General features: G+C 44.6%; 1 protein-coding gene across 2 annotated transcripts; it reads right to left on the reverse strand.

Annotated features, from left to right (window-relative positions):
• Nucleotides 1-3524: 3524 nt before the first annotated feature.
• Nucleotides 3525-22401, reverse strand: LOC145390634 (bestrophin-3-like). Of its 2 annotated transcripts, XM_080265454.1 has the most exons (10): nucleotides 22065-22401; nucleotides 18735-18897; nucleotides 17590-17700; nucleotides 17089-17260; nucleotides 16433-16562; nucleotides 15902-16026; nucleotides 15300-15413; nucleotides 14603-14836; nucleotides 13343-13501; nucleotides 3525-5425 (listed from the first exon to the last, which is right to left on the reverse strand). In XM_080265454.1, the coding sequence occupies exons 2-10, from the start codon at nucleotides 18803-18805 to the stop codon at nucleotides 5420-5422; spliced, it is 1122 nt and encodes a 373-aa protein (XP_080121580.1). In that variant the 5' UTR covers nucleotides 18806-18897; nucleotides 22065-22401; the 3' UTR covers nucleotides 3525-5419. The 2 variants fall into 2 exon arrangements, with proteins under 2 accessions (XP_080121580.1, XP_080121616.1); XM_080265490.1 differs by lacking the exon at nucleotides 17590-17700.
• Nucleotides 22402-23343: the final 942 nt, after the last annotated feature.

The raw sequence follows: 23343 nt of genomic DNA on the forward strand, positions 1-23343 counted from the left end.
CTAGTCTTGATGAGGTGGTCGGTTCAGGATCTGGGCAGTAAGCCTGCGCTGGCTCATATATAGCCCCCCCTACTTGCCTAAATAGTGGTCAATTATGGCCTTAAAACTGTTCACTATCAGGATGAAGAACTGAATTGGTAAGGTGCTTCTACTGCCTCAAATAATGCTTGTCTACCAGCATTTATCCAAAATCAGTGGTCATCTGAAGTTTTCCCAACTGAGACGAACTGCCCTTCCCCCATCACTCGTAACAACTATAATCCACTGCGTGGTTCCCCCCAGATTAAGCAAACAGGTCTTATTAACAAAGAAAATGCAAAAACCATCCATCTGTCGACCAATACTTAGGATTTGTAATATAATCAGGTCAGCAGGACTTCCATCGAATAACCACAACAATGAGGAATACGAAACTAATACTAGTACTGCCCTATACCGTAGACTAATTTTGTTACAGCACAGTTTTTAGTTATACAGTAGTAAGAAAATCCTGTATTATTTTTTGTCTGTTTTAGTGTATATTTTTCGGTATTTTCTTCCTGTTTTTTATCCCACCTTTTTCCTTGCTTTCATTCTTCACATCAAGCCCATTAAGCGCCAAATTTGAATACCTGTACTTGCCTGAACTCTGACTTTACCCCGTGAATTCGGGTAATGACCTTTTTAGGGGGCAAGATGGGGCCAAGCCTTATATTCTGGGATAGGGGATGGGTGCTGCTGCACAGAGTGCATATATTAAATAATTAAAAATTTTAATGAGGGCCGTGGGTGAGACAAAGAAGGAGGAGGGGGGGGGTAGGTCTCCACCAAACCCCCCATTGTTGGTTAATTTTTGCTGGTATCAGATAATCTTATTCAACTTGATAAGGCCCTCTTGATTTAAAGGGGTTTGTTAATGCTGTTGTTAAGTGAAGACGAAGGGGAGCTGCAAGGCTTGGTGGATGAGTCTGGGAGAGTAAGAAACGGAATCTAAAGGTGAATGTAGGGAAGAGTAAAGTGATGGACTTTGAGAGAGGTGAAGTCAGTGAATGTACAGTGAGGTTGGATGGTGAGGAAATGGAAAATGTGAGTACGTTTAAGTACTTGGGGAGTGTGATGAGTAAGGATGGAAGTTTGTTGGGTGAAGTGATTGAAAGGGTACAACAAGGAAGAAAGGTTGCTGGTTCCTTGAAAGCAGTAAGAAACAGGAAAGTGAGCATGGGAGTGAAAAAGTTATCATCATCATCATCCAATCCTACATTGCCCCATGAGGAGCGTAGGAGCCCGGGGCTAGGCAAGTTGGTCCTGAGTGGCATTACGTGAGCAATAAACCCCAACCATCCCTTGGATATAAACCTTCACCGGCTCAATCCGATTGGAGCTCCACAATTGCCCACTAAACCACCAGGCGCCAAACTTTGGTTATATGGTTACCACCCAGCGTAGTAAATGGTTTCCTGGTGTACAGGAAACCATTTGGCTTGTCACTCAGTGCAGAGTCACCCACAGGCAGAAGGAAGAGGAAAGAATGAAAAAGAAAGACAGAAGAGGGAATGTAAAGTCACCCGAAGAAGTTACTACATGACTATTGTGATACAAACTCCAACGTATGTGAAGCTTGGACGTTGTTGGAAGGACACAGGTCAAGAGTGAGAGCAGTGGAAACGAGTTATTTAAGAGGAGCCTGTGGAGTCGCATGGAAAGACAGGCTGACAAATGAGGATATAAAGGAGCGTTGTGGTGTGGATGTGGATGTGATAGGAAGAATTAGGAGGAACACACTGAGGTGGTTTGGCCATGTGGAGAGGATGGAGGGTGAGAGACTGACGTGGAGAGTGGATGTGAGTGATGTGGAGGGGGGGGAGAGGGAGGGGGAGGCCGAGGATGAGATGGAGGAATGGAGTGGAGAGGTAGCCTATATGAGAGAGGGGGGTGTGAGTTGGGAGCAGGGCAGTGAAATGGCGTGGGACAGGGCGTATGTGGAGGCAATTTGTTTGTGGCCACTCCGTAAGGGATTAAGGCGTTTGGCAATAGATATATAGATAGTGTTGCATGTAACCCCTCCATTTCCAGGATCTGTCCTAATTTTACAACAAAAAGAAGAACAACTCCAAGCAGTGTCAATATGTTGCCTCAATTTCCTAGTAACGTTGGCGTGCACTGGGTCCACATCCAGATAAGCCTAGGCCCACAATAGCATGAACGACAGTACAAAGTGATATGCCAGTGCTCTGACATGCACTATGCTATACTAATTTGGGTAACTAAGAGTTCATGGAAAGGGGCCAAATTTATTTCAAAGACCTTTTTACACTAAATATTTTGAAGTCTAGTCTACCACACTCCATCAGAAGTGTAGGAGCCCTGGGTTAGGCTACTCGATCCAAACATTTAAGGTAAGAATGACCAGCTTCCTCCCAGAGTGGCATTATAAGAACAGAAACCTCAATGTCCAATTGGATAGAACCCATATGAGCCAACTCTGACTGGAACATCTTAATCCACTAAAACATCCAGCTTCATTTGGCTAGATAACTATCATTCTTTGTAGTAAAGTTACTTGGGTACAGGAAACCATTAGGCTTGTCACCCCGAACAGTCATCTGAGGGCAGCGAAATCAGGGAGAGTGAATGATGGGCGCCCTAGCCTACCACCACACAAATTCTTACATTTTAATTTTCATCTGATTAAGATCTGTACTGCCAATCAGGTAACAGCCAGATGTGACCATATTGCAGGATAAGTTTGACTAGTACCAAAGAAGATTCATTCTTCATAACCAAGGCTCATCGAATTTAATGCAACCATGACATAATATTTAGGCTGTAGCAGAGGCCCAGTTCTGCCAGATGATAACTAAAACTTCAATAGACTTTTAACTCCAGTCCATTTTGTTCTTGCCATCTTGGTGTTTAGCATTACATTGGATATTCCTATGTGTGTTTTGATGTCTAAATATACCTGAATGACCAGAAAATACTGCCAAATTAAGCATTGGTGCTGTACGAATAAGTTAGGCATAGGTTGGGTTAGGGTATAGGTAGGGTCTGGGTGTGGTAGGGGAATAGTGTTCATTATCCGGATGTTGCCACTACCTGGACATGCCTTTGGCTCTATTATGTCCAGATGAAGGAGGGATTACTTACTCTATCTATCTATCTATTGCCAGACACCACAATCCCGCAAAGGGTGGCCACTTGACACTGAGTTAGTTGTTTTACAGGGAGGGGCACCAACCCTCCACCAACCCACTTGTTGACACGTAGGGAGCACGTATGGTTTGGTTATATGGTTACCACCCAGCGTTGTAAATGGTTTCTTGGCTTACAGGAAACCACTTGGCTTGTCACTCAATGTAAAGCCACCTGCAAAGGAAAGAAAAGGAATAAGAAGTGACAGGAAAGATAGGAGAAATAGGAAGAGAGGAGGGCAGGCACAGAAAAAGAATGATAAAAGCTAAGGAAGTAGGCAGCACTACATCAAGTGAGTGGATGATGGTCGCCCCCACCTACCACAAATTACTTACTCAAACCTGCCAAAGATCCCTTAATCCATACCAGCTCAGTTGTTGGTTGATGGCCAAGTGTATCAGACTAGCAGGCCGATTGCACTGGTAACCAAGGAGAATCAGACCTATTTCATAGGACTCTTGAAATTTTATGCAGTCATTCAGGTTGTGTTACACATTTCCGTCAGATAAAAAGAAAGTACAGCCACTCCTGAAGTATGTAAGGAAAGCCCAGTGGCCATCCCAAATTCCCAGTTGCAGAAGAGGACAATACAACAATTCTTCATCCTTTCGAAAGAATGACTTTTTGTTGTTTGCGTCTTGTTTTACTGTTAATCTGTTGTTACACCTCAAGATTTAAGATGGAGGGATGACAGATTTATGCCTAGTTAAAGTGAATGTGTATACATGCACATCAATCACTAACACACATACACAAGCACATATTGTGCTCGCAATAATAACAACTAAAGCTACACACACATCAGGAAAGATTAAGTTATGGCTGTCGGTTTAGCTGAGATGATGGAATGGCTGGATTACAGAGTTGTTGAGGTGAAAGTAAACATGAGTCTTTCAGCACTACTGTATAATTCATCTTAGCCTGGCCTGAATTTTCGTTCCTTCTGTGGCTGTTTCTTGTCACTCAGTGGCAGAAAGATAATACTATAGTTCTACATCCTTTCCATAGTGCTGGTTCGTAATTAGCATCAGATTCTAGTCTTAATCTATCGTTACAACTAAGAATTCAAGATGAAGACAGCAGTTTTAGGCCAAGTTCGAGTAAACAGAACATAGTGGATGATCTGATAGATTGGAGTTTTACAGTACAGAAGACACATTGTTTGAGCTTAAACATTAAGTAAAATATTATCATATACTGTGCTTTACTATTGCTAATATGTATGCCTGACATCAGAGCTAAGTAATCTAACAGGATGTTGCATCAAATATAATTAACGGACACAATCACCTTATGCAGAGTGGTCCATGTATAATGCACCTATTCCACTGCGTTGGGCTATTTATCATATGTTTCAATGTCTGCCCTGCTGGAAAGGGGCGCCTTTGCTTGGTGCTACTGACATAGTTGGAAGGCTCTGCTTCCTGGGTGTACAAATCTCTGAGGATGGTAGGCTGCAAGAGGGGGACTGCTTCAGCCTACAATCTGCTGGGTTCATTCTTCAGATGAATCTGGGGATACAGTTACAACTACTGTGACTGCTGTACTGCATCATTTATTCATCCCCTTTCCCCCTGCCACACCCACGCCCACACCAGCAGACTGAACCATCCCTGCAATACATACTATGCCACCAGGAAAGTTTCTAGTGGAACACTGCTTATGTACCATCCTGTACAGATGATTCAGCATTGGTGACAACCAGCCCCATATTATCCTTTTTGAGGAGTAGGGACCCAAGGCTAGGCTGCCATAGTCCAGTTCATTTAAGGGTAGATGACTAGCCAACTCTCCTTGTTGGCATTATATGATTGAAACACCTCCAGTCACCTCTTGGGTCAATCCGGGTGAACACCAGACCAGCACGCGGTGAGAAAGAAATCATACGCAAAATCACAGTATCTTAGATTACACCATAACATTCTTTTGAGTGTTATTTGTGTAGTCTATTATATACTAAGTTTCTGTCAATAAACAGTGCAGGAGTTTGAGGTGCATTGTGAAAAAACAAATTGTGAAGGAAGATGTTATGAAATTCCAAAACCCACTTAAATTACACCATAACATTCTCGTGTGTACATTATTTATATGCTTTTATATCAACATGCATTTTGTTAAATGCATATAACAAGATATTGAGGCATAATAAGAAAATAAATCGCTAAGGAAGACATCTTACAAGATCACAATGACCTTATAATGGACACTGTATGGCTGCCTTTATGTCATCTTGTCAGTTCAGCTCATCTCACATCTGTAGGAGAGAAAATGAGAATCATCATGTTCATCATCGTCATTACCATAATCATCATCATCATCATCATCATCATGGCCTTTTATCCCACCTAGGGACAGGTGAACTGGGCCACACACACACACATTCACTCTCCTCTCAACTCACCGAAATCCTATCTTTACCTCACGTGTCTGTCCATCGCCATGTATTTACTCATTTATTTATATATTTATTTATATGTTTATTTATTTGGCAGGGAGTGATTGAATCTGACTGGGATATTGCAGTAGACCATGCTGTTTAGGGAACAAGGCGGACACCTTCATGTAAAAACACTGCCTTTCAAGATGCACGCAGGTATGTATGTATGTAAACAATTGACAGTCGTTGGATAGTCTCTCTCACGTGGGTTGCACCAATACAACTGGGCAGGCTAAACAAACATCCCTCATCTCCCTCTCTACCCCACTTCCTTCCTAGGATGGTGAACTGTGGGAGAATGGGAATTTCAGTATGCAAGCCAACTAAGTTCACATTCAGTTTGGGTATGGAACAAGAGAACAGTAACAACACTACCATATATGCATGCACATATGTATTATGTCTCATTGTGACATATGGAGGTGCGTGGCATGTTAGAGAACTGTTGAGCCTCAGAGAAAGGGCTGCTCTGCTGTGAGGTTAGGATCGGAAGTTAGGGGCAGTGATGATTCCTAAACTATGCTTAGGGGCATTTTCACCTCAAGGGCCATCAAAAATAAGTATTAGACTGCCTTAATCCACACTACCATGCATTACATATCTGCCATCACTCTTCCCTACATTGGTACAAACACAGAATACAACCCACAACCAATGCCCTATGTGTCCTCACCACAAAATATTCTCCCACACCACAATATAATCACCTCATGCATTCCGCTCTCACAACACAGACAGTCCTTCAACATAATCTCAAAGGTTCTCTGGGAGAGCCCTGTTGAAGTGGCCATTTTCCTGCATCTGCTGGACTCAAGTCCACATGAACTTGGAATTGCAACAATAGCATTATTAACCCACACCATCATGACTTAATCATGTATGTCTACATACAATATATTCACATACCCCTCCATACTTGTATTGTACTTTCATATTGTTCCTGGAGATGCTGTTTTGTGTGTGTGTGTGTGTGTGTGTGTGTGTGTGTGTGTGTGTGTGTGTGTGTGTGTGTGTGTGTGTGTGTGTGTGTGTGTGTGTGTGTGTGTGTGTGTGTGTGTGTGTGTGTGTGTGTGAATGATGGAGGAGGTTCCCATGGTTTTTATCAGCTACACACTTCCAAACGACTGTCCTTGTACCTCACACATGGTTCCATATTAGTGGCATACGCATGGCTCTTCCCTTATGGCTTACGGTTGGCTCCTTGTCATCTCTGTTTCTTCCCTCTCCCATGTGCATTTCCTGCCCTGAATATGTTCTTGTTTTCTTGATCTTCAACACCAAGGTCACAGTGTGAGCAGGACCAACGCACGGATGTCTCTTACAGAGATGTTGACTCCACACTGCGTACCATTTCCATCTCCCGGGTGAAGGATCCGTGTGGTGCACTTGCCTACAAATATGCCAAGCTTTAGGGTATCTAGGCATCACTGAGTGCTTCAAAGCGCCGTTTTCTTAGCGATTTGGTGTGCCTCTTACACCTGAATTTATTCTTCCATGTCACTTGTATACAAGAAGGTCCATATATATCATCATTAGCATCATAATCATCATCTGGACCTCCTTCACAGCCAAGGGCAGGGTGAGGAGTAGCAATGTCCAGACAGCCCAGATTTGCCCAGTCCAATGGGCTATGCTTCCATTCACTCGTCATTCAAGCCCCCGGAATCGTGACTGTATCGGATATGCCAAAAACATTTACCACGTTCTGTAGCTTCACATAAACGTATCCGATTGAGTCAATCTGGACGCTGCCACATTAATAGGGGTGCCAAAATCCCTGATCATGTACTTCTTCTCACAACATTCATCCAGCCAGCTTGATCTCTTGTCAGTTCCCTAGCCTCACCAACTTCCAAACCTCTCTTCCTCACACACTCATTCACCATATCTCTCCACCTTCTCCTTGGTCTACCTCGCCTCCTTTCTCCTTCAGATTCACTCAGATATACCTTTTTCACCACTGTATTGTTATCCATTCTCTCCACATGACCATACCATTTTAGTACACTCTCTTCAATTCTGGTGTTCACTGACTTCCTCACTCCACCCCTTTCCCGAATCACATTATTTCGTGTCCTATCCACTCTCTGTACTCCACATACATTCCTCAGCAGTCCCATCTCCACTGCTTTTACTCTTGACTTTTCATTTTCATGACACACAATAGTCTCACATCCACATATTGAAGTTGGCACTAACACTCCCTCATGTACGCCTCATGCAGCTGCAACACTCAAGCTTCTGTTTCTTATCAAGGCCTTCATTGCACCAGCTACTTTTCTTCCTTGTGTCACTTGACTTTCCACTTCTTTTGCATATTTTCCTCCCTTCTATCACTCTATCCAGGTATTTGAACTCTCTCGCCAATTCCAGTCTCTCTTCATTCACTGTAACATCACACTGATAGTCACCTTCTCTCTCAGTAACCATCACTTTACTCTTTTCTACATTTACTCTTAAGGCACGATGCTCACAGACATCAGCAAAACTCTGCACTAGCCTACCAAGTTCTTGTCCGGTACTTGCAAGCAGTACTGCATCATCAGCAAATTTGAGATATTCCACCCATCACCATTCATAACTAACGCCATCCCTCTCTCCATTACTCGTGTTCTTACTTTTCTCATCACCTCATCCATATGTATATATTGAACAACCATGGGGACATCACACAACCTTGTCACACACCCACATCGATCGTGAACCATTCACTTAGATGCCCATTAACCCGTACACATGCGTCACAACCATCATAAAAACACTTGACAGTACCTAACAGCTTACCATCTACACCGTACATGCGCAAAATTTTCCACAATCCCTCTCTGTCTGTTTTGTCGTATGCTTTTTCCAGATCCATGAATGCCATAAACACCTTATGGTTCGTCTCACAAGCCTTCTCTGCTATCTGTCTCACTGTAAATATTTGATCCACACATCCTTCGCCACTCCTAAAGCCACCCTGTTCATCACTTACTTGGACTTCTGATATCTCTCTTACTTTCTCTGTAATAATTCTTCCATATACCTTCCCTACCACACTCAATAAACTTATGCCACGATAATACTTGCACTCACTTCGCTCACCTTTATTTTTGTACAGGAGTGCAGTCACAGCCTTTTTCTACTCTGCAGGCACAGTTTCACTCATCCATGCCTTCTTGCATATCTCCAACAATCACTTCATTCCACGCTTTCCACTACACTTAAGCATCTCTGCATACACCTCATCAACCCCAGCTGCTTTCCCATTTTTCAGCCGCTTCACAGTTCACCTGTGCGAGTGTCATGTCTCCTGGCACTGCGTTCCTTCTCTGCACAACCCCAAAACCAATCATGTTTACAGCAGCTCTTCTCTCTTTCTCTATTCCCATTCACCAGGCTTTCAAAATATTCTTTCCATCTGGTCTTTCCTTCATCTCCATGGGTTAATAATCTACCACCTGCATCCTTCACACCATCATATTTCTTTCTGCTTTCACCTCTACATTTCCACACCTCATTCCAGAATAACTTCCTATTTTCAGAGTAGTTCGCATTCATTTTTCTTCCTAGATCATCATTTACCTCCTTCTTTTTCCCCTTCACTAGTCTCTTTACGTGCTTCTTGCTCTCAATATACTCAGCTCTTATCTCAACTTAACCCCTATCCTGTAACCACTTTTCAACTACTTCTTCCTCTTTTCCTCCACTGCTCTCTTAACCTCCTCATCCCACCATGCCATACCTTTCTTCTTTATTGTTACTCTTGCCACACCACACACCACTTTAGCATTCCTAACTAAGCAAGCCCTATATGCATTCCACAGGCTGTCCAGATCCATTTCATTCCAGTTCACTAATTCTAACTCCTCCTCTACTTTGGTCCTGTAATCATCTGCCATTTCTTTGATCCTCAGCTTCTCAACTTTCAGTCTTTCTCCCTGATTGCTCCTCTCTCTCCTGATCCACCTCACTCCTCTCAGCTTAATCTTGCATACATCAATCATATGATGTGACAGACCTCCATAACATCCTCTCACAGCCCTTGTATCGGCAGCCATTCCCATCATCGACCTCTTTACGAGCACGTAATCAATCAGGCTTCTTTCAGCACGATCCCTGTTTCCTCTATACCGTGTATATTTATGTGCATCTTTGTGTTTGAAATACGAGTTACAAATGCACAACCTCCTCTCCTGACACGTATCGTTTAGTCGCTTCCCATTATCATTTTCTCCTGGTACTCCATAACAGCCCATTATGTCATCCTCAGGACTAGAGCCTACTCTTCCATTCATATCCCCCATTACAATCATTTTATAGCTCCAGGGCATTTCTCCCTATACTTCATCCAGCTCATCCATAAATCTGTCTTTTTCTCTCTCACTCCTGTCCTACATGGTGTATATACAGTAATCCCTCTAATATTCGAACGCCCAATATCCGAACATCCCCACTAACCGGACCTAATCGTCCCGGGATCCAATATTCCCAAAATGGTCCGAAAACCGCAAAAAATTCGAATAAAAAAACCTAATTTTTCCCGCCCGTAAATTGAACTTGGCGCACGCGGCATGGGACAGCTTTGTTGTGGCGCGTCATTCCTCCGACGTCCGATAGAGCGCCGCTGCATCCTCCCCACTTTCCGCCTGTCTCTCGTCGTGATTGTACGCTTGTCGTCATGGCTGCCCATGCGCTCGCTTTTGTGGTGGTGCCTTACCTGCTGCAGGCACTCCTGCTGCTCTCGTGCCTCTCCTTTGTGTGTGTGATGATGGCCCTGCCGCCTGAGAAGAGGAAGAGAGTGGTGTTGACTCTGGATAAGAAACGGGAGATATTGGAGAAAGTAGATGCGTGGTGGTCTTCTTCCCGCATCCTCCGCGAGTTCAACCTGGCCTAATCTACTTTGTTCAATATCAAAAGATCCTGAGACAAACTCATGCAGTACACGGCTGACTTCTTGTCGAGAAGCAAACGCAACGTGGAGAGGAAGGTGATGTTTATTCCCAAGTTTGCTGAAGTCGACTGCTCCACGTTGATTTGGTATCGGCAGCAACGTGCTGCTGGTGTGATGGTATGTGGTACGGAGCTGAAGGCTGCTGCTGAGAAGTTCGCCAGGCTTCATGACGCCCTAGACTTCAAGGCATCCGAGGGTTGGCTCATCGCGTTCAACTTACGGCATGGCCTTACCAACCGTAAAGCTCATGGCGAAGCTTTGGACGCTAACGAGGATGGAGTCGACGAGTTTCGGCACAAGGTGAAGGGCTTGATCGACAGGGAGGGCCTCACTCTCGATCAAGTCTACAGTGCTGACGAAACTGGTTTATTCTATCGCTTTTTGCCAACGAACACTCTAGCCGAGGAGACGGAGAAGCGTGTACCTGGCCGCAAGCTCTCCAAGCAACGGATATCTGCTTTGTGTTGTGCCAATGCTAACGGCATGCACTGGCTTAAGCCCGTTATTGTTGGCTGTGCAAAGCAGCCTCGGTGTCTTCGTGGGGTGATGGATGTCCTTCCTGTCGTCTGGTACCATTCTTTGAAGGCATGGTTTACAGCCCAGATCTTCAAAGACTGGTTCCACCGCCACTTCATCAAGGAGGTCATACATTACCAGACGAAGACACTGGGAATCCCGCGCGACCAGGTAAAGGCCCTCCTTCTCCTCGACAATGCACCTACCCACCCGTGCGACAAGGACTTGTTGGTTGAGAATGGCCGGATTAGGTGCATGTTTCTGCCACCTAATACGACTGCTCTCATCCAACCAATGGACCAAGGAGTGATCGTGGCAACAAAGCGCCTATACCGAAGGAAGTTCCTGGACGAGGTGATGGTTGTTCTCGAGGACGAGGACGAGCGCAGGGAGGGACAGGACACGCGAGGCCAGCGGACTTTGGAAAACCTTTGCCGCTACAACATCAAGTCTGCAATCTACAACTGGGCCAGTGCATGGAAGGAAGTCCTTGTCAAGACTCTAGAAAACCGTTGGTCTCCTCTGCTTCTTGGAACGGATGTGGAGTACGATTTCCTAGGTTTTGACGTGGATGACTTCCATGCACGTCTACGTACGCATGGCGACGATGTTGATGTGGACGATGTGCGTGAGTGGTTGGATGACGACGAGGGCGATCCTGGGTATCAGACATTGTCTGATATCGAGATCGCATCTTCAGTTGCAGGTGTCAGTACCCAGCTTGAAGATTCCGACGAGGACGGCGACGATGATGCGGACTACTCTCAGCATGACACTACTCCAGCCATCCCCAAGCTGAGCACACTCCGGGAACACCTAGAGTTCGTTCTTGACTACCTGGAACACCCGGACTGCGACAGGGAGATGGGGCCCTTGGGACTTGTGGAGGAAGTGCGTGCTTTCAGGCAGCGCATCATCAATCGTCAGAATCGTCGTTCCTTGCGTCAATCAACGATTGACAGTTTTTTCAGGCCCGTGACCCCCGCTGTGCCCAGCCCTGGCTCCACTCCGTTGCCTCCACAAGACAGGCCCTCATGCTCCGAGCCACAGCCCAGCACATCAGCCACGGTGGAGTCACCGCTCGACGTGAGTTCGCGTCTATCTTCAGAGTCGTCTGCAGTGGGTACGCCATCACCACGACCCAGCGACGCACCCCTAGGTCACCTGCCAGTGATACTCTCGGACTCTGACAGTGGTTAAACAGCAAGAACTTCTCCACTAGACCACACGGGAATTTACAGTGTTGTGCAGTGAAAAAAACAGTGTGTTGTGTTAAGGATTTACAGTTGTGAGTAAGAAGACAATTTTGGAACAAAATTTAGTGTAAATAGACTTGTTTGTTTTTGCTTTAGAAAATGGTTAGAAGAGTGGGAAAAGTTAAAGTGCAGAGTGCAACACTTAGTAAGTTACAATGGAGCATAAATTAGACAAGAGTACGCACTGTGAAGAGAACGGACTTCTGAGTGAAATTGACTAAGTTCAGTGCAAGACTTCATACTCCCTCTTACCAATCTTTTCACCTCTCTCTTCCTCTCTGCATATAACTCTCTCTTCCGTCTCTCAACTTCTTCCACACCTCTGTTTCTCATCCACTCACTATGTGGTATGCTTTCTTCTTTTGTGCCACAGCCTGTCTCACCTCTTCATTCCACCATGTTGTTCCCTGCACCCCCTTTCGTCTTCTTTTCATCCCACACGCCGCCTCACGTGCTGGACAGATTTCTTCTGTGAATATCTTGCACACACCTTTCACATCCCCCATCTTCTCCAGTCCATATTTACGCTATCACTGCTCCACTTCTCTCTTATATTCTGCCTTTTTTCCATCCTCTTGCAACCTTTCCACCCTCCTTGTATGAACTTCCTCCTGTCCATCCCATCTTCTATTTCTCCATTTCCTTTGGACCTTGAGTCCCACCGCCAAGTGGTGGTCAGGGGTCTAATAATACAAAATCAGCGGTTATTGACACCTAAGCACACTCAGGTCTAGTAATACAAATTCATTTTTTTTTTTCGCCCGTTAGGACACTGAGTTTTATTTATAGGGTCTAGTAATACAACATCAGGGGTTATTCACACCTACGCACACTCAGTTTTAATGATATGGGTCTAGTAATACAAAATCAGGGGTTATTCACACGTTAGGACACTCAGTTTTAAGGATATGGGTTCAGTAATACATAATCAGGGGCTGTTCACACCTACGCACTCTTTAGAGGCATAAAAATAAAAAAAATCATGAGTATCCACACCTACACACACTCAGTTATCGTCATACTTGCCATGTTGGTGTTAAGGGCGAACTGGTTGGCGTGTGAGAAGCCTGGGTGTTGGGTGAACTGGGCAGCCTCGTTCTGGGCAGCCAAAGTGGTGTCCCAGTATGCTTCCGAGACCATGGTGGGGTAGCCTACTTCAGCACAGTCACCCAGTAAGTAGGACATCTGTGGAATGGTGAGATTGACTTGGAGAGAGGGAGGAGGGGAGGGGATGAGGTGTAGGGCCATGGGAAGGTGTATGAATGAGGGTGGTGTGAGATGGAGGAAGGGCGGCCTGTTGGTGTCCCAGTACGCTTCTGAAACCATTCTAGGGGTAGCCTACTTCAGCACAATCACCCAGTCAGTAAGATGTGTGGCGGCAGTACGGTATTAACACAATGAGACTCATGTCATCCACTCATTATAATGCCGAGTTACGTGTATAGGTAGACAGGCAAGTGAGGAGGTTAAGGAGCGTTATGGTTTTGATGTGAATGTGCCGGACAGTGTTATGTGGGTTCCTTGAGACGATCTGGCCAACTGGAGAGAACTGAGGATGAAAGACTGACCAGAAGAGTGCATGTGAGTGAGGTGGAGGGGGACAACGGGAAGGGCAGATCGAGGATGAGGTGGAGGGATGGAGAAGAGAGGTATGCGAGAGTGTGGAGGTGTAAGTTGGGGGGGGGGGCAGCGAAATGGCAGGGGACAGGGCGATATGGAGGCGATTTGTTTGTGGCACCCTGGTACGGGATTAAAGAGTCTGGCCATAGATAGATAGGTAGGTAGGCATATATATATATATATATATATATATATATATATATATATAGAGAGAGAGAGAGAGAGAGAGAGAGAGAGAGAGAGAGAGAGAGACTGGCCAGGAAAGAGTATGTGCGTGAGGTGGAGGGGGTCAGGGGGAGGGACAGACCAAGGATGAAGTGGAGGAATGGAGTGGCAAGATATGTGAAGAAGGGTGGAGAGTTTCCGGAAGGGCGGACCGTTGACGGAGGATAGGGATCATGATGTCTGGCTACAGATAGATATATCGATAGATGGATAGATAGACAGACTGGCAGATAGATAGATATGGACAGATACAGTAGATGGATGAAAAAAGATAAGACATAAACATAGGTAAATGAACATAAGATAAATTAACAGACATGCAGTAGATATACGTAGATAGATAAATGGACGTAGGCGGAGAGAGAGAGACACAGACAAATGGATATGTGAACAGATCAATGGTTACACAAATAATTTAAATAAACACACAAAAACACTAGCCTCTAAGTGTCTTTTTAACAGGGCTACAAATTCAAAATCATGTTCGTCTTCTCCAAACGGATTGATGAGGCTTTCCGCCACTTTGAGCCAGCCGATGTAGAAGACAAACTGAAGCAGGGAGAAGACGGGGACGTAGAGATCGATGTAGTTGTTGGGGTACTTCTTGGCGGGGTCTAGGAACTGTTCGCCAAGCACGGAGAACATGAAGAAGGAGTAGACTGCTATTGTGACCACCTGTGAATGATAACAATAATAATAATAATAATATTAATAATCATAAAATCAATATAATCATAAATGTAGTGGTATTGACTCTACTAACTACTACTACTAGGGTGGCTGTTTGACTTTCAGTTAGTTGTTTTACGGAGAGGGGCACTAACTCTGCGCCAAGGCAGTTGTTGACACGTAGGGAACACGTATGGGTCGGTAATGGTTAAAACGTAGCGTTGTAAATGGTTCCCTAACTTACAGGAAACCATTTTGATTGTCACTCAATGTACAGCCACCTGAAATGGAAAGGAGGGTAATAAAAAGTGACAGTAAGGGTGGGAAAAATAGGAAGAGTGGAGGGCAGACACAGAAAAAGTATGATAAAGGTGAAGGAAGAAGTAAGCAGCACATTGAGTGGATAATGGTCATCCCCACCAACCACCATAATAATAATAATAATAATAATAATAATAATACAGCTGACCTGTGTGTATACAAGAGGGATGTTGTACGAGTCCCAGCCCAGCAAGTCACCACAACAACCACGCAGACGAAGCACCTCGTCGGTCAGCGCCTTTTGCGAGATCTCGTCCTTCACCTGAGTTACGAGAGGACCCATCGTAATCATCATCATCATCATCACAATCACCTCCTCCTCCTCCTCCTCCTCCTCCTCCTCCTCCTCCTCCTTCTTCTCCCTACCACTAACCGCTACTGCTACCACTGCTACTTCTACTACTGCTCCTACAACCATTAACTACAACTACTACTGAAATTGCAATCATTAACTACTGCTACTGCTACTATTACTACTACTACAACCATTAACTACTGTTACTGCTACTGTTACTACTACTACTACTGCCACTATTACTACTATTACTACTGCAACTACTACTACCACTGCTTCTATTACTACTACTACTACTACCATCACCACTAACTACTACTACTACTACTACTACTACTACTGCTACTACTACTACTACTGCTACTGCTACCACCACAGCCACTACTACTACTACCACCACTAACTACTACTACTACTACTACTGCTATTACAACCCCTCCAGCCCCACAACTAACCTTGCCTTCCCTCCGTCCTCGCTCAATCACCTTGCAGGCCCACAGGAAAGGCATGTAGGTCTTGTGCTGGGTCGATTTTCTTTCCAGTCTTTCCAGCGTCTCCTTCTCATTCTCCGTCAAGTAGCCTACGTGGACAGAGGGAGAGAGAGAAAAAAATGGGGGTGTGAAAGTCTTGTCATACTTCACTGTTTGCTTTCCTTTTCCACCCCTCCTTGTTACCTTTACCTCCTCTCTCTTTCCCCTATTTCTTTATCTCTTCCTCTCCTTACCATTGCTAATTCTCCTCCTCTCTTCATTCTTCAGCTCTTCTCTCCTACTTTCTTCATTCTCTAGCTCTTCTCTCTTCCTCCTCCCAATTCCTTTCTCTCCCTCTTTCTCACACTTCCCTCTTCATCTTCCCAGGGTCTCCTTCCCGCAGAAGTCACTCAAAGTATTGTCTATTCTCGTTTTCCCCCTGGTCTCCTATCGCTACCTCTTCTCCCCCTCCTGTCTGTCTGTCTGTCTCTGTCTCTCTGTCTCTCTCTCTCTCACCTGCCTCCACCATCTGATCCAGCGTAGGGAAATTTTTCTTAACAGCCGGGGCAATCATGCAGAAGGTCATCATCATCCCCACGTTGAGGTAGCGGATCACCGTACACCGCATCATTCGACTTCGAGCATCCTGAAATGCGTCTTTTATTAAGCGAATGTTGGAGGAGTGCTCATGTTGTCATAGTGTACGTGTGGATGAGAACCCAGTGAGCCGCAGGAAATTGCCCGCATCATCAGGTCTTTTGTTGAAGTTATGGTGAAAGTGTCTGTTTTGTAATAGTGTGGCACAGTGACACGTGGAGACAGAACGAAGGAAATAGGGCGAGTGGGAGAGGGAGGCCGAGGATAAGGTGGAGGGATGGGATAGAAAGGTATATGATTTAGGGTGATGAGGGTAGAAGTAAAGACAGCCTGATGGTGAAAGATAGGGCGACATGGAGGAGCGGTGGACAGGTATATGGCTGTGGGTGACGTGAGCTGGGGTAGGACGGCCTGCTGGAGGACAGGGCGACATGGAGAAAATTTGTGTGGCCAACCCTTCTGGTATTAAAGCATATGGGTACAGATAGACAGACAGATAGATGATCCAGGGACCATCACCACCACTACCAACAACAACAACTACAACGGCAAGAACGCCCTTTGATTTCACTTGCCGTGCCGTGGAAGTGCGTAGACAGCAGTATAGCGGCAGTGTCAGGCCAGGGCATGGCAAGGTACATCCCCCACCACCGCGACACGATCAGCGACACGTAGAAACCCAGCACGAAAGAGATGGGGATCAGGTTGCGAAAGTGCCCGCAGTGGAGTGACACTTTCTCAAACGTTCTGCAAGAAAAATAAGATGATAGCTCTGATTGATTCCCCCCCTCTCTCTCTCTCTCTCAAAATGGGGTAAGTGACACTTTCTCAAATGTGGACAGTATGAAGTAGCCTCTCTCTCTCATCATCATCATCATTTTGACCTCTCTCTCTCTTTTTTTTTTTTTTTTTTTTCTCACCTGAGGATGGGGTAAGGCAGCGTTCAGAGAGCAAGAAAAAATACGATTGAGGGAGAACTAATCAGTAGCATGCCCAGTGAAATGACCCCCCTCCCTGCACACACACACACACACACACACTCTCTCTCTCTCTCTCTCTCTCTCTCTCCAACTCACTCCCGCTGCGTTGCGTCGAGGGCAAATCGGTAAGTGATTGACACTGAGCAGTAGAGGACTAGGTACACTAAAACATCCCTCCATACGAGCTTGTAGACACTGCCACGCCATCTGTTGGGAGAGCCAGGAATTAAACTCTGACTACAGCACCAGGAAGGGTATACCTTCACCAGTGGAGTATACAGTATACCATACCCCCCTTTCTGGCCTTAACCTATGACCATTTTTGGCTAAAACTGCTCCTGTTTCTTTGATGGTCCTCAGTCATTTTTAAAAATATTATGCGATTCAGTTCAGTGGTTTTTCCGAAATCGGCTACTAGACAGACAGACAGCCACATAAACCAAGCCAAAAACAGACAGCTAGCTAGCTAGCTAGACAGGACAGACACAAACAGATAAATAGACAGGTAGATGGATGTATATGTATAATTACACAGTAATCCCTCCAAGATCCGACGTAATAGAGCCAAAGGCATGTCCGGGCCTTGGGTTTGTCTGGGAGTTGGGAAAATGCCCCTGGACAGGTACTTATGGACCCCCAACCCAACATAACTTTGAAAACCACCTAAATAACTCCCTACCAGACATGCACAGCACCTATTTAAGACCCTGTTCACATAAATAAGGGACAGACACCATGAAATAAATGAAAAGGAACCAGAGAATGAGACATTAGAAGTGGGTATGGAAAATATTTAGCAGTGTACAGGGTACTTACAACACGTCCGTGGCCATCATGAAGATTAACCAGCTACCTCTAAGGCTCTGATAGTGGTGAAAGTGCTCCTGAAGCACATACAGTAATCCAGTGTTGTGCTGCACTGTACTGTACACTGATAAACATGTCTTTTGTTTACCTTGTGGTGGTGAACATAGCTGAAGTGGTCAGGCAGTCTGGACTGCTTCTGGCTTTATCGGACTTTTTCCGATATGTAGGAATTGAGTTCAGTAGCTCCTCGATTCCATTAAAAGCGAATTCCGATCTATTGAAGTCCATTATATAAAGGTCTATGTATGTATGTATATATATATATATACACGGTATATATTTGTATGTATGTATGTATACAGAGAGAGAGAGAGAGAGAGAGAGAGAGAGAGAGAGAGAGAGAGAGAGAGAGAGTGAGCACAACATTCTCTTACCTTAATAATAGCCTAATAAAAGATCCGAACCCTTGAGTATCAGCGATTTTGTTGGTGTATTGAACAACCATCTTGAACGAAGTCTGGGTCGTGAGACGCTCTGAGGTACTACTTGTCCTGGTAATTCCTTATATCTGAAGGCCTTAAGCAGTTGAGGTAGTTTCTGAAACGCAGAAGAACCGGTTTGGTTAGCGATGGTGGTTGTCGTGGTGGTGGTATAGTAGTAGCAGAAGTAGTAGTAGTAGTAGTACAGTAATAGTAGTAGATCTCCGCCAACGAAGCCGGATTAGGTTATGATTTCATCCCTGTTTGTCTGCGTGTCTGTACTTGTCCCAAAGATATGTCATGAGTTCCGATATCTAAAAAAATTAAAGATGAATTTCAATGAAACTTCGCGGATATGTGGGTCATGGGCCAAGGAATATTCGATTGAATTTTGGTGGTGATTTGAGTTGTATGGTAAAGGCGCTGGGGAAGGTAATTACCCTGTGAGTGGGATTAGATTGCTGTTATTGTTGTTATGGTGGTGATGGTAGTGGTGGTACTAGTTGTGATAGTTCTTGGAATTCATAAGATTTGTTGATGGTACATGGTTGCAGTAGTGTGACAGGCATTATGGTAGCTGTGGTGGTGGTGGTGGTAGTTGTTGCCGTGAAATGTAGACGAGAGTGGTAATTTCAATGGTGATAGTCGTTGGTGTAGAGAGAGATAGATAGACAGATAGATAGATAGATAGATAGATAGATAGATAAAGAGAAAGAGAGAGAGAGAGAGAGAGAGAGAGAGAGAGAGAGAGAGAGAGAGAGAAAGAAAGAGAGAGAGAGAGATTGACAGCCCTGGCTAAAATGATTTTAGTACTTCCTCTCTCTCTCTCTCTCTCTCTCTCTCTCTCTCTCGGTCTTCGTATATTTGCCTTTCATATTTGACTGTCTTCTTTACTCTGTCTGTCTGTCTGTCCGTCCGTCTGTGTCTGTGTGTCTGTCTCGGTCTTCGTATATTTGCCTTTCATATATGTCTGTCATCATTACTCTGCACTTGTCTGTCTGTCTGTCTGTCTGTCTGTCTGTCTGTCTCTCGTCAGGTAGCAACAAAAAATTGGCTAAGAACTCAGAAAACTTGGCACACCACCACTAAGGCGTTGCCAGCTGCTTTAAAACATATTATACTCTTTGAACCAACATTGAGAGAGAGAGAGAGAGAGAGAGAGAGAGAGAGAGAGAGAGAGAGAGAGAGAGAGAGAGAAAGAATGTACCATCTTAAACGTTCAACCAACACCTTATAAATAGCTCATCAGTATTCATTCCTCCTCTGCCAACTTTACTATCACCAGCTTGCATCCAGCACTTCTGCCAACATTGCTGCCGACTACCAACTTTCAATTCCTCTTCTACCAACATTACTGACAACCACCAACATTGAGCTATCACTACAACCAACATTCAATATAATTTCCATCGACCAGCGTTCATGCACTCCCTTACCAACATTACTGACAGCCACCAACATTCAACCAGCACGCCAACCAACATTCTCACCCAACCAACATTCAACCATCATTTCCTATCAAGTAACATTCTTTTGTTTATCTTGGGAAAGGAAGACGCGAGGAAGGGTTGCCAAAAGTGTGTGTGTGTGTGTGTGTGTGTGTGTGTGTGTGTGTGTGAGAGAGAGAGAGAGAGAGAGAGAGAGAGAGAGAGAGAGAGAGAGAGAGAGAGAGAGAGAATATAGCCAGGTGTCAACGGCTATTATGTTTAATTATGCATACTTCAATGTTTTGATGTTTGGACGAGAGAAGGAGGAAGGGGAGGAAGAGTAGTAGTAATATTATGAATAGTAGTAGTAGTCGTGGTAGTAGTAGTAGTTGTGGTAGCAGAAGTAGTAGTGGTAGTAATGTATAATTTTCAACAGTGGTGATGATGATGATGAAAATACTACTACTACTGCTACTAATGTAATATTAATGGTAATAATACGATGTTGTTATCGAAGTGATTGTACTGAAGTAGTTCTGAGGATTGTAACTTGCCTCTCTCTCTCTCTTTCTCTCTCTCTGTTTGTCTGTCTGTCTGTCTGTCTGTCTGTCTGTCTGTCTGTCTGTCTCTCTCTCTCTCTCTCTCTCTCTCTCTCTCTCAGTCTCTGTCTGTCTGTCTCTCTCTCTCTCTGTCTCTGAGTCTGTCTGTCTGTCTGTCTGTCTGTCTGTCTCTCTCTCTCTCTCTCTCTCTCTCTCTCTCTCTCTCCTTCAGGTGAATAATGTCTGGCGTAAGTTTGTACAAATACATAACGTCATCTCGTGATGAGGGCGATGGGTGCCGTCACGTGGTGGTTCTGATATAACTAGCCTACTATACGCCTCTACCTGGTTATACAAACATCCTTCAACACCTTCCTTGTCCCCCGAAAGGAGGATGATTGACTTCAGTAGAAAGGCAGCCTTAGTCAGAGTATCTCCAACCGACTTTATTGAAGTGTAGGAGCACTAGAAGCGAAGGAATGATAGCCCTCTCATGGCCGGAACAAGTTTAGTATGCTGTTTCATCTAAATTCAGGCAGTTTTATTCAGCTTGGATTCAGCCATAGGGGCCTGAGTGTTAATACTGATACCATGAACCCTTCAGTGGTCGGGGCAGCTCCTGGATTTATTCCAACTGACGCCAGCAATTGTATAAAGCTAAAAGCGAGTTACAGGAGCTTGAATACTGGCACCACGAACCCTTCATTTCAGGACAACTCTAATTATCAGTTCTAGCTATGGCCTGAGAGAGAGAGAGAGAGAGAGAGAGAGAGAGAGATGCAAATGATTTGCTCACTGTTGTTTAAATATAACACACACACACACACACACACACACACACACACACACACACACACACACACACACACACACACACACACACACACACACACACACACACACACACACACATTAAAGGCATAATTGCTTTTATGTAGAACTATCAGCCAGCAATGAAAACTCCTCCTCTTGAATGCGTCCTTGGAGACGGTAAGAATATATAAAAAGGCGCCCAGTGTTGTTAATATCCTCCTTTCGGGGTATAAGAAGGGAGATGAAGGACGTCTGTATAACCGGGCGTCTCCACCGCCCGGCTGTGTCTGCACCATCGCGTGAAGTCCCCTCTTTCCGGTGGTGGAATGGTTATTGGAAAAAAAAAAAAATGTTTTCTGAACACCACAAAATAATTTCTCTCTTTCCTGAACGCCACGAGAAAGAGAACTTGCTTTTTTCTGAACACCACGAAAAAGTGAACTTGCTCTTTTCTGAACACCACGACAAGTTACATACATCACACCAAGATAAGTTAAGTGTCTCACCTCTGATCACGACGAAAAGTGAAATACCTCACTTGATAACCACGAAAAGTGATTTTTTTTTTCTAACACCACGAAAGTGAATTTGCTTTGTTCTGACACTGCAAAAGGTGGAATAGCTCTTTTCAAAATATCACGAGAAAATAAACTTGCAACTTTCTTGACACCACGAGAAATGAAAATAGCTTTTCTGGCACCACGGAAAGTGAAATGGCTCTGTCCTGAACATCAGATGTGAAATAGTTCTCTTTCTGTTCACACAACGCGAGAATCGACGGGAACATTAGATTTCACTTGCTCTAATCCCAGTATTATCGACAAACACTTTTAAGTTGTCTCCCGTCACATACTGTTCTATAAAGCGAGTGAGAGACTGAGGGTGGGAGCTTGGCACTGCTGGCTAGCCTGTCACCGCTAATTTTAGCAGAGGTATCAGCTACACCTACCGTCCACCATCCACTCATTCGATGTAGTTCTGATTTCAGGTGATTAACCTGAATGACAAGCCAAATTATTTATTGTGCCCAATGAATTTTAGTAAGCTGGGTGGTAACCATATAACCAAATTGATACCTGGTGTTCTAATGGGTTGTCACTCCAAGTGGATGTGACCTCTGTGGATTAACAGGCAAAGTATAATGTCACTTAGGGACGACCAACTGGTCACTCCTGCCTCAAATGTCGGGAGTAGCTGTTATGCTAGGTGTTTTTAGGTCGACTTCTCGTCCTAAGAACACTAGCTACTGAGCAGGGTTTCCTTCCTAGGCCGGAACCAGAACACATAGCAAGAGGAACAGGGCATAAAAACTCGGCAGACCACCCTTACACATATATTGCATTAATTTGATTTCATTACAATATACAACAATTATATACAATACAGGTTATATGGCCAATGTCAGGCTTTGGTATACAACAATTACTGCACACAGCATATACAAGTGTAGTCACCGTAGGTCAGGACTGTTCATCAACAATACACAGTGGTTGTAGGCACAGTCTGAACAGTCTTTACCGTACCGTCCTAGTGTATCACTCGTTGGTTCTAGACTTAGGGAATTCTCACTGTACATTAGAAGTACGTTGGGTCTGGTTAGTACTTGGATGGGTGACCGCCTGGGAACACCAGATGCTGTTGGCATCCCTACGTGTCAAGTGGGGTTGGTGGAGGATTAGTGCCCCTCCCTGTAAAACAATTAACTCTAAGCCGTTGGCCACCCCGTTTGGGATACATGGCGTCTGGCAATGAATGAATGAATGAAACATTAGAGGTGCCATTATG

The sequence above is a fragment of the Coenobita brevimanus genome, chromosome 1 (genome assembly GCF_032717465.1).
Source record: "Coenobita brevimanus isolate Jiangsu-jjx chromosome 1, ASM3271746v2, whole genome shotgun sequence".
Classification (NCBI taxonomy): Eukaryota; Metazoa; Arthropoda; class Malacostraca; order Decapoda; family Coenobitidae; genus Coenobita; species Coenobita brevimanus.

Coding starts and splice junctions, on each gene's coding strand:
- LOC145390634 (XM_080265454.1), bottom strand. CDS start 18,805: ATGGTTGTTCAATACACCAACAAAATCGCTGATACTCAAGGGTTCGGA. Junction 17,701..18,734: donor TTTATTAGGCTATTATTAAG/GTAAGAGAATGT, acceptor CTCTCCCAACAG/ATGGCGTGGCAGTGTCTACA. Junction 13,502..14,602: donor TGTTAAAAAGACACTTAGAG/GCTAGTGTTTTT, acceptor ACCATTCCACAG/ATGTCCTACTTACTGGGTGA.